The sequence below is a fragment of the Eutrigla gurnardus genome (genome assembly GCF_963514095.1).
Source record: "Eutrigla gurnardus genome assembly, chromosome: 21".
Lineage (NCBI taxonomy): Eukaryota > Metazoa > Chordata > Actinopteri > Perciformes > Triglidae > Eutrigla > Eutrigla gurnardus.
In genome coordinates, this window is record NC_139932.1 from 15,236,015 (window position 1) to 15,252,064 (window position 16,050).

At 43.8% G+C, this 16,050-nt stretch overlaps 1 protein-coding gene across 2 annotated transcripts in view; it reads right to left on the reverse strand.

Moving 5' to 3' along the window:
- Nucleotides 1-3,261: 3,261 nt before the first annotated feature.
- Nucleotides 3,262-16,050, reverse strand: part of tbc1d22a (TBC1 domain family, member 22a) — a 100,943-nt gene continuing 88,154 nt past the window's right edge. For both annotated transcript variants that reach the window (XM_084038727.1, XM_084038728.1), the window contains exon 14: nucleotides 3,262-4,963. In XM_084038727.1, the coding sequence (XP_083894853.1) occupies nucleotides 4,835-4,963 (129 nt within the window). In that variant the 3' untranslated portion in view covers nucleotides 3,262-4,834. The remainder of the gene's footprint in view (nucleotides 4,964-16,050) is intronic.

Sequence of the window (16,050 nt, forward strand, 5' to 3'; positions counted from 1 at the left end):
GATTAAATAATCAAAAAGGGAATCGCTATCGGGGCCATCGCAGCAAACAAATGGTGCTGTAATGGGTGAAATATTAGCATCACCTGATGAAAGATTATCTTCCAATAAGCTCATAGACATTAATTAACATAATTCCTTCCTGAGTGAGAGGATGCATCTGTCTAGCTGTAAGAAAGTGACTGTTTTGACCTCAGAGATGCTCCAAAGTAAATATTCTTCTGAGAACAGGAGATGTAAGTATTTACTTCCCTCCGCTTCCTCGGCACAAACTGGAAATTGAAACTGATTTGCATCAGTTGCCAGCATCTAAACAAATAAATAAAAATACTCCTCCGGAGACTGATCCTCGATCTGCGTGCGATCCTTCATTGTGACAATAACGGCCCGTCATCGTGCGGCCCAAAACAAATGAATGAGGAAATTGATTTCAGGCTCCGGGCTTTAAAATTCCCACGAAAACGCTGTGAAGTCGACGTTTTTTTTGCCTTTCGTTTGAGCCCCTTGATGATGGCGGCGGTTCGTAGGCCTGTAAATCAGTTGAGTTGGGAGGAAAAAGGGTCGACGCGGATGAAGAGCCTCAACATGTGGAGAGGGAAACGGCCGCCAAGGAAAACATTAAAGGAAAAGTTGATTTTGCTAATATTTGCACTACGTCTTCTGTTGCTTCATACTGCGCTCCAGCTGGTTCGTAGTGGGCACCTCTTCCATCTTTCTTCACACATTTGTGTGTCTGTGTGTGTGTGTGTGTGTGCGCGGGCACCTTCCTGCGACCATTGTTGGTTTTAATGTATTTTTAATTTCCCATGAAGTGACTGGAGTCCTTAGTGACCGGCACTCCATAATTGGCTTCCTGTGTAAACATCAGTCAGCCTAACGAGAGCTTCTACTGCACACACACACACACACACACACACACACACACACACACACACACACACACACACACACACACACACACACACACACACACACACACACACACACACACACACACACACACACACACACACACACGCGCACACACACACACACACACACACACTATGGACTCTCATTTGCAAGTGAATGCAGTCTGGCTTTTTTTGTGCGTCTCTCCTTCCCGTCCTCACGCTCTGAAAGAAATAAAGTCTCATTAACCAAACCCGGCGTTGCCATTCCCTCCAGAGGGATCAGGCAAGAAAGTGCTTACCTGTTACACCGTGAACACGACTTCGCTCTTTGAATACAATGGAAACGATTAGCTACACGTGGCACGAAAGCGGCGCTTTAGCCGCGGCCTTGCATGCGCAGACACGCATCAGCAGTTATTTCTGCATTTTGATCGTATTAAAACAACTCCGTTCCGAGGCTCACCGGGGGGGCAGATCGCCTGAAACACGTCGGAGTTCAACCGTAATTGGACGCGCAATATTTAGCTCATGCATTTCCTCCCGTCATCACGTCACGTAATTGTGCACACATCAACGGAAAACACACAAACACAACACGACACATTGTTCAAAGCAATTTTTTTTTGTCATATATAGGATTTATTTACACTTTCTATTTACAGATTTTTTGTTTCAAAATCTTCTCTGTACACATTTTTAGATTCAAGAACCAGGACTCCTGGTCGCCCACACGCTCCAGTATTATTCAATTTTTCTTTCTGAGTACTCAGGAGGCAAAAAGACATGGAGGGAGGATTTTTTTTTTGTTTCTGTTTGGTTTTCATATTTTCAGACAGATTTTCGGTGGAGAGAAAAAGAAGGGGAAAGAAAAAGCAAAACAAAAAAACAAAACAAAAAAAATGTAATGAAGGAAAATCCGGCTGAAGACGCTCTGTGTGAAGCTTGCCTGTGTGTGTGTGTGTGTGTGTGGGCTCATAGCAAACAGGCTCCAGCCTGAAACCACCTAGGCCTTCATCACCATGGAGACGTGTTAGAGGCGGGTTACAGGCAGGCTTATTTAGGATCGGTAGCATCATAAGAATGTGTGTTTGTTTATTAAGCTGTCACTTTTCACAAAGCAGTCAGCTGCTACTTGTTAAGGGCCCAATTACTGAATATGACATTACAGCAAAAAAATAAACTCTTCTAATGATTTGAAGTGGGGGCGGAGGAGGGGTACTCCGTTTGCCCATGACACACACACACACACTCACACTCATTCACAGAGTAGCCTCCATCATTTTTATATACATAACCTGTAACCGCACAACAACTAATGTAGTCATCGAATGACGTGAAAGGAACTCTAGTTTCCTAAAGGTAGTAAACCGGAGTTTCTAGCACTTTATCCGTTGTGTTTTTGGTTTTGTAAAGGCTAAAGAAAAACCTCACTACAGCCCCATGCACACTGCTTCAACATGTGGAGAAATCCAAAGCATGACAGGCCCGCTGTTCCTACTTACAATCGCTGTCCAGGGGAGGAGTTGAGTGAACCATCATTTGCTGAGTGTGAACTATTAAAATGCCCGGAGTATTACTAAACAGTTGGGCTGATACGCCCCAAAACATATGTGCACATAAAAGGGTGATGTTTTTCTTTTCACAGCAAAAAAATGCAAAAAACAAGTCACTCTATTGCTCCCAGAAATTTAAAAGTTGATTTGAGGTCAAAAATATAACTAAGACGTCTCGTGTCTCCGGAGTCAGGCACAACTTAATAGGCTTGTCATGTAAACAGCATAAAAAATAATAATAATAAAAAAAAAATGCAAAAGACATAATCTTTAAAAAGCTGATTGAAAGAATAAATCTCATACAAAAAGGGAGAGAGGGAGAGATAGGGGGAGAGAGAGGGGGAGTAAAGGCTCTAGAGTTTTAAATGAAGTGTCGTTTTTCCTCGTCAGAGAGCATCCGAGATGAGGGGCTTGTGAAACTGCTCCAGATTGTGTAAAAAAAAAAAGGCGGGGCAAAAAAAAAAAAATCCCAAGTGTGATCAAAGAGTGACATCTCTCACAGAAAAAAAAAGAAAAAGGGCTGAAACTTCAAAAAGATACACAAGCGGCGTCCGTCTCCCCTTCACACGCCCACGCACACCGTCTCCGCCGGCTGGGTGACAATAATGGATCCTGGCGGCATCGCGACAGGAGACTCCAGACGTTAACAGCTTTGTGTTATGTCATGAATGTCTGATTAGACCCCCCCCCCTCCCAACATGACACCAATATGGAGCTACTGACGTTGGGGTAGACAGCCCATGTGCTCTACACAGACGGAAGATAGACGAAGGTATGGCAACGGTAAGACGACGTGAAGCAGGGTGTTGTTTTGTTCGTTATAGCTCGCTATATGCTAAAGTATTTTACATTAAAGGGCACGTTTAATAAATTATATCTGTCGCATTTAAAGCCATGATTCTGCTCCACTCCTTCAGGTTTTCATTCACAGCAAAGTGTCTGTCCCCGAAATCTAATTTAAAAAATAAAAATCGAATTTTGCAAGAAAAAAAGAAAAGAAAAAAGAAAGTGATGGTGCACTCAGCACCCTGATTACCTGTCGGAGGATCAAACATGTGTAAGACTTCCTTAAATGTGTCCTTTCACGTTCACAGACGTTACAGTGAAGTGAACGTGGATGACACATTAGGAAGAAGTAGTTGTATGTCTGAAGTGGAACTACTTTTTTTGAATCAAAGTGTTTAATCTGGATTCAAAAACTGACTCAACATCGATCACAAACTGTGCACCCACACACAAAACGACCGACTGGAATGCATTTGTGCACCCATGAAAATGTGTCCCACGGGTCAGATGGAGAGGAAGGGAGTGTAAACAAAGACAGTATGTTTCTTAATTAAGGCAAAACTCTATATTCGGATCTTTATTTCAAAAACAACCCCCGCGAAGACGGCTTCCATGAGGACGATTCGATTTCCGATCTGAACATCAAATAGTTTATTTCGACCCATACTGTGTCTCAATTTAGTGACGCGTTGATGAATGTGTGGGGGTTTGTGTGTTCTGAGGTAGTCCTGGGTTCAGAGAGGAGGGGGGGTTATAAGACATATTTAAGCAGGTTTCGTCCCTCCGAATGGCTTATTAGCTCGATCTGTGTGCGACCTTTCACCTCTGTTTGGTGGGTGGAGGTGAGACAGGTGGACTGTGATGGTGTGTGTGGTTCGTAGAAAGAGTGAGACACGTTTCCCCCAAATCTGTCTCTCTGTAAAGTCCATGTGTGTTCGTCATGAAGGAAAACAAACCGTCACTTGCAGCAAATAAAAAAAGAAAAAGTGTGATCCTCCACGTGGATTTGAGACCAGGAGAGCGGGGCCCAGATATGTAAAACCATCTAAAGCGGCTCCCCTTTTCTCATCTTTCCTCGTCTTTTCAGAGTGAAAAAAAAGGTCATATTTTGGCCACGGGAAAGAAAACACAATGTATTGCCATGATATTGGATATTTTGTTTTTTCTGAGGCAGCCTAAACCCCCGGCGGTGCTGAGCTCACAGACCTGCATCAGGTCTGAGGTTCTGGTTCGAGGTTCTCAGCTCGGGCGGAGCGGACTCCCGACAAAAAAGGTTGTGGTCTTCGGAGACGAAGAGGGTTTTTCCCGTACTGGACTGAAGGAGTGCACATTTCAGAGCTGCTCAGAGAAAAAATAATTTAAAAAAAGATTCCACATCGACATGTTAAAATGCTACACCGCACGTCCTCTCAAGTCATTGGTTGATTCAGAATCTCTTAGTAGCTGAAAGGCCCTTTGGGCAATATGGGAGAGGGAGGTTAAGAAAAAAGAGGGGTCCTTCCCGGGAGGAAAGGCCTTGAATTTCAGTGGACGACTGCAGGAAAGGAGGAAGAAGAAGAGGAGGAGCAGGAGGAGGAAGGGAGCAGCGGCGGAGAGCCACGCTTATCATCTCTTGTAGTGGTTGGGTGCGTCGGCGAAGGCGAACTTCAACCTGTAGGCTTCGGCCAGCAGTACGCTCACTTCTTCGTTGCCCCAGTGCATTGTGGGAAGGTTTTGTAGGAGGATCATCAGACCCTGTTGGAAGAAAGAAAAAATAGAATTAGAACTGCGTCGTCTGCAGGATGAAGTGAATATCCTTGGGTTTGGGATTGTTGGTTTGATGATCAATCGAGAAAAAAAGAGAAAATGATTATAAATTGCAACCTGAATTAAAACATCGGTGTTAAGATCAACATAATCTGTAACTGGATATCTTGTCAGGATCAATGAGAATGCAATAGTTTATGAAACTACTAAATATACAAACGTTACATTTATGGTAGTAATGTTACTATATAAACCCTTAATCCAGCATGCTAATACCACTTATGAATGGGGCTCAAATGATAATTATAAAAACTCTGTTGAGCTAAATGAAACTACAGTATAAACAAAGTATTATAACAAGCTGCAATTGCATTTGGGATCCCACAGGGTACGCCCTTTGGGGTACTGCCGGTGTAGCAGACGGGGCGACAGTTCCACTTGCTTTCTGAGCGCGACAGAGATGTTATTGGACAGAATACAAGTGTCAAGTACAATTCAGCGGAGCCCAGGCCTTTCCCCCAGATCCCTGTTCTGTACATTACCATGTAAGTAAGAAGACAGACAACAGCAACACACACCCTCGCCAGTTCAATCTCGCTGACTAATGCCTCCCTCTCGAAGGGGAATGAGACTGGTTAGCAGTGAGACGGACTGATTCCGTGTGTGTGTGTGTGTGTGTGTGTGTGTGTGTGTGTGTGTGTGTCACGGATCAGTGTACCGGGAGCTTTCATCATCAAGGCTGAAATCATTGCCGTGACAATAGGGTTTGCAACCAATCACGGTGTTGATAATCACATCGAAGGACAAATCATGTTGGGTCTTCTGGTGTCGACATTCATCTGACTCCAGAGCAGTTTGCTGCCGTCTGAAAGGGGCTCCAAAAAAAAAAGTACTTTAACACCGGGGGAACGTATTTGAATGCAAAATGAATCGTATTTATAAGTACTCCTGAATTCCAATGGGAGAAAGTCAAACTACATAAAACTTTGTGTTATTTTACACTCTTACGTACAAATTGATGGTGTTTGGCTCCATTAATTATTTTTCTCCCTTCCTCACACGTTTTTAATGAGCCGGTGAGACGACCCTGATGACTTTTCCAACAAAAAAGCATTTGTATTCCAAACGAGGGTGGAAAAGTACACGTTTTTCTTCAACTAATTAAGCTCAAAGCTGCCATCCTTGCCAGATTTTGTGAAAGATTAGAGTACAGCTGCGTTTCATCTACCTTCGGAATAACTCAAACTTAAAACTTTAAAAAGGTGAAGCCCGGTCTTGACGTGTACTACATTTTAGAAATGTTGTAGCTGGTGATTATTTTGTTGACTTACAAAACAAAGTGGTGAGAAACTAATTTGGCCGCAAGTGTCATCAATTATGAACCAGCTTGATCAAATCCCTCAAATATCCAGCGTCTTCTCTCGAGTTTAATAAAGCCACGACAATAGGTGCACCTTTGCGAAGGAGACCTGGACCTTGACTTTGAAACACTGACCTATAACATCGTCCTCGGCTCAGAAAGACGCACTTTCTCTGAAGTCTTTTCGCTCTGAGGGGCAGAGAGGGTGGTGGAAGAAGAGAAGGCTGCCTGATCAGAATTCAGCTTGCCTTTTCTCTCATCTGTATTCAATAAAGCATCACTATCAGCGCTCCCCCTTTCATCACTCACCCTCAAACACACACACACACACACACACACACGTTCCAAATCCAACAATCGCAGCTAAAGAACTGCGTGTCAACACAACAGTGTTCACACGTTGTGTATTTATGATTACGTTATGTCCGCTCATGAATAAAGAAAGGAAAAAAAGACTAAAAGAAAGAAAAACGTTTGAAGTGCTGACATCCTGCCGAACATCTGTCAGGCAATTTAAGATGAACTCAAATAACAGTGATTTCATTTAAGCGAAACAAAGAGGGAGCAGGTAAAATCAATTTAAAAATAAATAAAATAAAGCCGTGATAAAGCCGTGAGAGTGCAGCTGTGTTAACGGCATGTAGTTCACGTGTCAGTCAGACTTAAAGAGCAGGGTTCATGCGTATGTATGGTATGTATTTATGTGAACATCAAGCAGTGTGTGCATCGCCCTGGTGGGTCCTGGATGCCTCTGGCTAGACACCGTGTACCTCCCCTACTGTACTTCACCGCCGCAGGCTCTCCAGGAGAATAAGAAAAAAAAGACAGCTTCCCTATGGAATAACAACACTGTATCCTGGATACACACGACTGGTGGTGGGATTAATGTATGCCGAGGAGCACCGCTGCACTGAAAGCTCCTTTCCTCTGTTTTACAATTCATTTTCAACGCTTGGATTCAGTGGAGAGTTTTAATAAGCGAACCAGACGATTGATGTTTAAAGTAAAGCTTTGAAACGGGAGATGGGAAGTGTTGGAGATTTTAGAGAGATTGAGATAAAAAAAAAAGTTGATCCTGGTGAATTTTCATTATTGGGATAATCATGAATATTGTTACTAGTGACTTGAAAAAGATGGCTAGTCAGCTATCATGGTTGATAAATAGACGATGTGCAACGTTGATATAATGTGGCAGCCATAATCTGCAACTAGAGACCACAGCTAAAGCTAGCTAGCCCCTAGCTCTACTCTCTCCTCCACAGCATAGAGATGGAGGGAACTATGACCAACAATAGGCACCAATTTCTACACTACAGGAGAAGGACCGACCGCCATTGGTTTCTAATCAAGCCCTACTTCAAGTGCTACACATCCGAAACAAACACACACACGACAAGCACAAAGGCGTGCATTGTCCGCCACGCTAGCGCACACAGCCACGGTGACCGAGGAGCTTCATTAGGAGCATATTTCTTCACAGTGGCCATCTGCTGGCTATCACTTCTGCTGGGCTAATGACTTTAATACGCTTTAATTGCATACATCTCGCTGTCAAGGGGGGGGGGATGCCTCACTCCACTCCACACAGGTGGCAACACTCCACGCTGAGAGGCCGTGTGTGTGTGTGTGTGTGTGTGTGTGTGTGTGTGTGTGTGTGTGTGTGTGTGTGTGTGTGTGTGTGTGTGTGTGTGTGTGTGTAATCTGTGCCATGCATTGAATTCAGTGTATGTTAAGCTTTTGTTTGAAGGCAGGGGAGAGAGAGAAAGTGTGTGAGGTGATACAGTTAATTAAAGATAAGAGATGTGTGTTTATGTGAACTCTAGTTGTGTATGGTGTTTGTGTAGGTTGCCTTGTGTGTGTGTGTGTGTGTGTGTGTGTGTGTGTGTGTGTGTGTGTGTGTGTGTGTGTGTGTGTGTGTGTGTGTGTGTTATTCAGGCATGAATATCCATTTATTCCAGAATGCTAACAAACACATTGATCCAACATAACTGGAGACAGTACGCTTTAAAAAGGAAGGCAATTAGCTCTCCATCTCCCACGCTTGGCACGGCTTAAAGTGGTTAATGGCTATTGATGGTGAGGGGAAAGCAGATTGTCAATAGAGTCAGTGGTGAGGTTCTTTCTTTAAAAAAAAAAAAAAAACGTGAATGGGATAACATAATGGTAACGCAGAGACAGCTGTCAACTCAATTGCTCTTTGCCTTGTGCATGTAGTTATTGTTTTTAACCTGCGTCTGACCTGCGTGAGTTTAATATCCTCAACTCACGCACGCTCCGTGGAAAGTCTTCCACCTCAGTTAACGAGGTGAGGAGGCTGATTCACTCCGCGGCGACGTGGCGTAGGTGTGGAGGAGGTAAAACAAAAAGCCTCACAATAACCCGGGGCGAAGCAGGGCTGATGAAAACCAAGCAACCCGCACATTTCTTTGGGAAACACGCTCTTCTGTGGAAAAGTCAAATATGGGAGCGCTGAGCTGGATGAAAGTATGTTATGTATGCATGTGCTACAGATGACTATTAGTTATAAGAGCTGAAGCTCAAATGGAGCCTGGGAGAAAATATTACCCCAAATACTATTAACGCAGTGACTGAAGCCAGCGGCAGTAATGGCGGCTTCTGCTGCACACGCACACGCACACGCACACACACACACACACACACACACACACACACACACACACACACACACACACACACGTGTATAGATTTAGATTAAACACACAATTAAAGCCCATTCTTCCCGTGAATCAAACGGTCTATTTGCCGGCGGAATGAGACGGCGCTAAGTGAACGAGAACAATGAGCGGCCCCCGAGTCCTGAGAGGCGCCTTCGCCGTCTCCCCCGCCGCGTCGACCGCGTGCTCTCCGCGGCGAGCGGCTCAAGCCCTGGAGAAATTAATGGAGGGGAAGAAATGACAGGTGTGGTGCTCACGAGCATCCCAACAGACACATTTATGTGGCTAAAAAAAAAGAGAAAAAAAGGCAACTGTCTGCAGGAGCTGCTGAGTTCCATTGACATGTATTATTCCACTTCCGACCTCCTCACACACACACACACTGTCACATACATGCACACACACACTCTGGGCTGCTGCTGGTGATGGTAATGGTGTTTTGCAGCACCCTGAGGTGTAATGGGCCCCAGCGATGCTCTGTCAGGGCCATTAGCTTGCCGTAGTTCTTATAATTACACTAAATGGGCACTCTGGCAAAACAGTGGGTGCTAATGTAGGAGTAGGGCACTCTACCATGCCGGGGTAGGAGCTGACACAGGATGGCAAAGCCAAGATGTCTTGCTGGAAAGGTTGGCAGGTAAAAAAAAAAACCCTCTTAATTCAGCGGCGGCGTGGCATGTGTTACAATACATCAGCATACAGGTAAACCGGCATTCTAATTTAATTTAATTGTCTAACAAGTTTGAGAAAGTTGTCTTATCAACTTTTCTGCCACCCGTTCACTTCCCCCCCCCCCCCCCCCCCCGCTGCTATCTGGTGTCACCTATACTGTGTTTTTAATGTAGCCAAAATCCCTCCACAGCTGTTTCAATTAACAGCGTTTCATGTTTCCGTTATCAGTATGAAATAGTAATTAAATCCCCCCATAACACGTTCGCAGCCAATCACTCCGAGGCCGAAATCCTCATTTTATCACCGAAAAAATTAAATAAAAAAAGACACGCTAACGACAATAAGTACACAAGCTCCACATCCGTGCCCATCACCGTCCTTCTGCATTACATTACTCCAGCACAGCAGTGCAAATTATTCATGCTGCATTCCGTTGTTATGGCAATGGACCGTTGGAGGGATCTGTGCTGTGTGTCGGGTTCAGTTGTAAGCGGATAGAAAACAGAGGCAAACGTTCACACCTCACCTGTCTTTTGTGTGGGGAAATGTCAACAGCCGTCTCTAGGGGAGCTTTCTTTTAGCACCCGGGGCAAAGGGAGGTGGTTTAAGCCGTCTTTAGTATATTAAAGCACGGCGTAGCTTCTTGCCTTTGCTGCAGTACTAAGCCACGTCTAAGCAGCGGGGAGGAGAACAGTACAAATGTATTCTATTGTTCACCTGAAGGGGATATCAGGGTGTGGAAGTACCCAGCAGTCAAAGGCAAATCCTCAACTTTTCAATGTATATTATATATGTTGGATCTGTTATACAAGCTGCGTTCAAGCAAAAAGAGTAGAGTTCAAACACTTTCTTCAACCTAGGCAGCGTGAAGATGTGGCTCCCGCTCGCATAAATCCATGTGAGAAAGCACAATTAGTAAGAAAATATGATGACATATGCAATCACAGACACTGTTTTAGTGCATTTAGCCCTGAGAAAACACCGGAGGGAAAAATATCTATATATATAAATGTGTAAATAAACAAGCGTCTCATTCAACATTCATGTATTTCTAATGCGCTTCATGTGCAGCGGGTCAACATCAGTTCACGATTGTGAAAAAAAACAACAACATAAAGTTCAGGGATGTCCTTTATAAAAGAGAAACAGGATACGGGCGGTCATGTGGGATGTGGGTATAACCTGGACTCATCTAAATACCGTGGGAGTGTGAATGAGAACGGATGACAGATTGAAAAGCTGTGCGTGGGTGTTTGTGTTGAACTCATCATTCGGATACTCCGACCCCGACTGATACCTCGTGGAATAATGCATTTGAACGGTTTTAATTAAAACAAAACAAAAGCAAAGAGTTAATAGATATCCCTTTTATGAAATATCTTGGAGTTCTTTGCTCTCGGCAGCTCTGACAGCCATTATGTGCCAGATCAATGACACGTTCACAAACCCCTGGAAAAAAGATCGCAGCCAGAAGCAAAGTTCTAAAAACAGTCGTCTTCCTCGGCGTGTTGAAGCACTTTTACAGCGTGGACAAACTTTAAAGTTAAAGAGCAGCCATCAATATTTAACTGTTTGGCCCTTCCACTTTAATTACCGCCCAGAAACGTGTTTAAAAACATGCAAAACTACTTCAGAAACACGTCTGTACTGTTGAGAACCACGCCGACTTCTGCTCCACAAAAACCTTGGCAATATCAACACACAACGGCCACTTGACCGCAAAGAAGCTGACCTTTAATATTTTAAATTCCACAAAAAGGAAAAATATTGCTTCAACAGCCTTACTCCAGCCGTCACCCACTGCCGGGTTCAGAAAGTGTAATGCCAACCCTAATCAAGAGTTCATGATCCCTGAAGAACCAACAACAACAACAACCCAGGAGCAGAAACGCTTCAGTTCCTGCTTTGACTGACTATAACAGCATTTAAATCTAAAACTCAATATTTATGTCTCAGTTCATGACCCGGCCCCATTCCTCATATCTTCTTTCTTCTTAAAAAAATCTATGTCTCCCTCCTCTCGCTGCTGCAGTGTTTATTATATATGAGCTGGTCGATATTTGCTGTTTATTTATCTTTTTGGTGTCTTAACTGAGTTGAGCGAAGGGGCACGGAGTTGATAGAACTTCACTTATTCTGTTATCTTAAGAAGCCTGGAACGCCGACACTTCCTATCTCTACTTCCCTCTCTATTTGTGGAGATGATGATATTTTTACGAACGACTGAAAGCCAATCGTCCCACATGCACTTGTTTTGAGCCGATGCATGCTTCCAGGGAGATCCCTGGCAACGTTTGTGCACCAACTAAACTGTGTGTGTGCACATATTTTAGCACCAACACTCACTTCCTGTCTACCCAATGCCACGCCGTGACTGATCACTGCCCACTTTCCACGCAGCTTTGGTCATCAAAACCTGTACGTCCCAATAAGTCTAGCTCAGAAGTGAACTTTAGTTGTCAGTGACGGAGAGCGCGTAGGTGGAAAGACGGATGTCGGAGGGGGGTACGTAATTAACTCCCAACATATTAAGTCATTTCTTCCCCTATTGTTTTGGCACCAACGGATTCAGACGCCACATCGGGCGCGGCACTCAATCTACGGCGGTGATTATTAAAAGTGGTTTACCAGGGGTGGCCTTGTCTCGCTTTCCACACTGCCGACTGCAGTGCCATCCATCAGGGAAGCTGCAGAGCGCCCTGAGAGGGGCTGCCCGACAGCGGCCAAGATTGGGGAGAAAGTTACGGCGGAGGAGGAGGAGGAGGAGGGAGGGAAATGAGGAGGTCTAGTTGTGATAAATGGAGGGAGGGAATATGGAATTAATCTGAGAAACACGTAGTCACATACAAAGACGATGGTGCAAGCTAACGGCCGAATTAGCAAGCAAGGACACGGTGAAAATCACCCTCCAGAAATGATCTTGGTCTCTTCCAAGCTACACGGAGCTACATCGTTTATTAATTAATTGGAAGCCAGACACATAGGCACAGTTACTGACCGAGGTTCTATGGGATGATACATATCTTTTCAACGTATCACATGATATATATCAGGAATACAGTGCATGCATTGTGGTAAAAACAGGTTTTCCAGTAGATGGATTGGATTGTTTGCAGCACTCGATAGCATTTTTGTGTTGGCAAAGTCAAACATTCAGACACCAGATGTCCCGATGAAACCGTGATAGCTCCAGTTTTCAAGCATTTGTCCAGACGTCATCACAGGGACACACTTTGTTCTCATAATTAGACTGAATTACGTTTTTCTTCCCACCAAAATAAACAACAAAAAGAGGTCACTTGTATGTTGTCAGTCACTATGAATGCACGAGGACTTTTGGTGTTATTTTCTATTAGCGTTTCCTGTTTGACAAATTAAATTCCAGCCAGAATTCGAGGGGTTTTCTTCTATAGAATATGAGAATTAATCTTAAACAAAGTGTTCCCAGTAACGGTGATTGAAATACTGCTGACATTTCCAGACTGCTCCAGTTCCTCTGGAGTGCCCTTCTTTTCCTTTATTGCCAAGGCAGTCCTAACCCAAGGCGCTCTTCCACACGCAACTGATCTGAGGACAGACGCTGACATTTACAAAAGGTCCGCTGTTTTTCACACGCCATTAATTAAAGTGAAAACAAATTTTTTTTTGTCTCCCTCTCTCGCCTCTCCCTTCAGCTCGTCCCGCCATGTCTTCGGGGGGGAGACTGTAGTGACAGTCAGATTCCATTTACACAGAACTAATAGGTTTGCTTTCACATAAACGCTTGGCCTCACATTAACGATCGCGATGGGGGGAGCCTCACCACGGGGACCATTCAGCGTCGCTCGCTAATGAAATCTCAGGGAAACACTGTTAGATGGCCCCGGATCGAGAGGTTCCACTGATATCCATGAAATCCGGCCTGACAAATAACGCCCGTGGTTTTTGTTTGTGACGCAGAGTCTTGATTACTTTTGATTAAACCTTAGGTTTACATGCTATATGCATCTTAATGATTGTAGGCTTCCAGTGTGGTACGAACAGCGAGAGGCATGACATGCATGTTAAACATAAAATAAATGTTTTGCTCTTGGAAAAAGGGCTATAAATTCACATTACAAGCGCAAAGTGGGGGTCTTACATAACACGTGTAAAGTGGCTCTGAATAAAAGATGTCAGCAGACGTCATACATGTCAATACACAGTAGAGATGCATATAGAACATGTACCGCACATTAAGTATGTATGCACCTCTTCGTACTTGTCAGTTATTGATGGGTCTAATTCAAACGGATATAAAAGTAAAAGGTGGTACGAGGAAATATTGCAATCACGACAATATGATTAAACTCTGTTTAAGCAAGTGCACCACCTGGGATCGTCCATTATTAAAGCTGTCATCTTTGGAAACAAACTGCAAAAATGGCTAAATTGCAAAACACTGCAATGATTCCCTTCTTTCTGGCGTGAATAACAAGTTGACATTTGTGCTAAAGCCTGACGAGAACCCTCGTCTAACTGAAATATCACTCAGAAACACGGTTATTTCTTTATCTGAACCTCGAGGAGTTTTTCAAATGCTCCATTCCCTCATGTACAGAATGTGGTTGGGCTCCACATACGCAGGCTTACAGAGCAGAGTGCATAGGGTTTCCTTCATAGTCATTTGAAGGCAGCTCTGCAGTGGCCCTGTTGCGGTCTGCAGGTGGCACGGACTAATGGGAAACGGTGCTGACGGTGCTGGCTCTACTGAAATAAAAAAAAACAGCAAACCTGCATAATATCTCCGCCCATTACTGTGTGTTCACAAGTGAACCGAATTGTACGGCGTGAGAGAGGATTGTTTATGTGCATGTTTATGTTGTCGTGTCTATGAGCGAGTGAGTGACGGAGAAAATGTGTGTGTGTGTGAGTCGATGGCTAACTCATCCATGCGGTGCAGACCTGCAGTTAGCGCTGGTGTGCTAGCTGAGGTGGAACGGTGGGAAGGCAGATTGCTTGGGGAGTGCCATACTCCTCCTGCTTTTCATTTAGCAGCTTAACCAATCCAATCCCACAGCCGGGGAGAGCAGATTCACATTTACTCTCCTTACTGTGTTTGATAACAATGCATGAATTATCCTATTTTTTTTTTTTTAAATTACTTTCTGCATGTGTGTGTGTGTGTGTTTTTTTTTCTTTTTAAATTAAAACTATTAAAATGAATCAATCATTCATGTTCCCTCTCAGGACCCCCGAGCATGTTAAGTCGCCAGCGGTTTGTCATACGCTGCTGCTCCCCAATTTCCACATTTTACATTAAAGACAATTGGCTCACAACTTTTATACAGTGACAACTTTTCTTAAACACATTTATAGTTGAGATGTCCAACCTTTATATCCACCTCACAATTTCCAACCTGGATGTTAGTAATTCATGCATTTCAGGAGAAAGAACGCAGGTTCCAAACTCAGCAAAGCATAAATCCAACAAAACAGTAATTTCCAACCATAATGCAGAACAACAAGTTGTTAATGTTGTGCTGTGATAACTAGCTGCTACAAGTCAAGTTAGCCTGCAGGCGTGAGGAAATTGGAGCAGCAATGCAATATAATCATGAGCAGAATGATGAGAACAGGTTGGAAACCTTTATTATATTGCTGGAAGGGCGTGTTGTTGTGAATGCATTTTGTGGGCCGGATTGTCTTTTTGACTGCCAACATGTTTCTGCCTTTGGACAGTTTCAGGGCTCACGTGTTTCCTCTCACAAACCTTCAGCAGACGAGTTAAAGAAGCTTTACGTGTAAAAACGTTATTTTTTTATCAGAAAATTTGTAAATTTAAAAGATGTCAAGACATTTAACTAAAAACACGTCTGTAAACCCCATGATAAAGATACAACAAAACCTGAATTTCGATTACTGTCCGTAGGGTTCATCCTCTCTGGACCATGAATATTTGTAAGAAATTTCAGAGCAAAGTTAAGATCCTTCACTAGACCTTAAATGTCCACGCAAATCTCATGCAATCCATCCAACTTGGTATCTCAGACTTGAGTCTGGACCGAACAGACCGACACACATTGCATCCCTCAAAGCCTTCTCTAATCGTGTTAATAATGAAGTGCCATGTGTGGGAAAGAAAGGGAGGAAAAATATAATAAAGAGTAACAAAAAAAACGAGCCACTGTGGATTAGCAACAGAGAGACGGAGATGCAGGAAAGACAGGAGGAGAAAGAAAGGCAGACATGAGAGGAAAGAGATGCTGTGAGGGTTGCTGGATAAAGCATGTGGAGATAAGAGCTGTTCAATAGGCCCTTAAGAACCTGGCAGGCCCACGTTTGAACTCCGAGGCTCAGTGTATCCCAGCCACAAATCTCTTGGAATTAAACTACTAAAGCTGACAAGA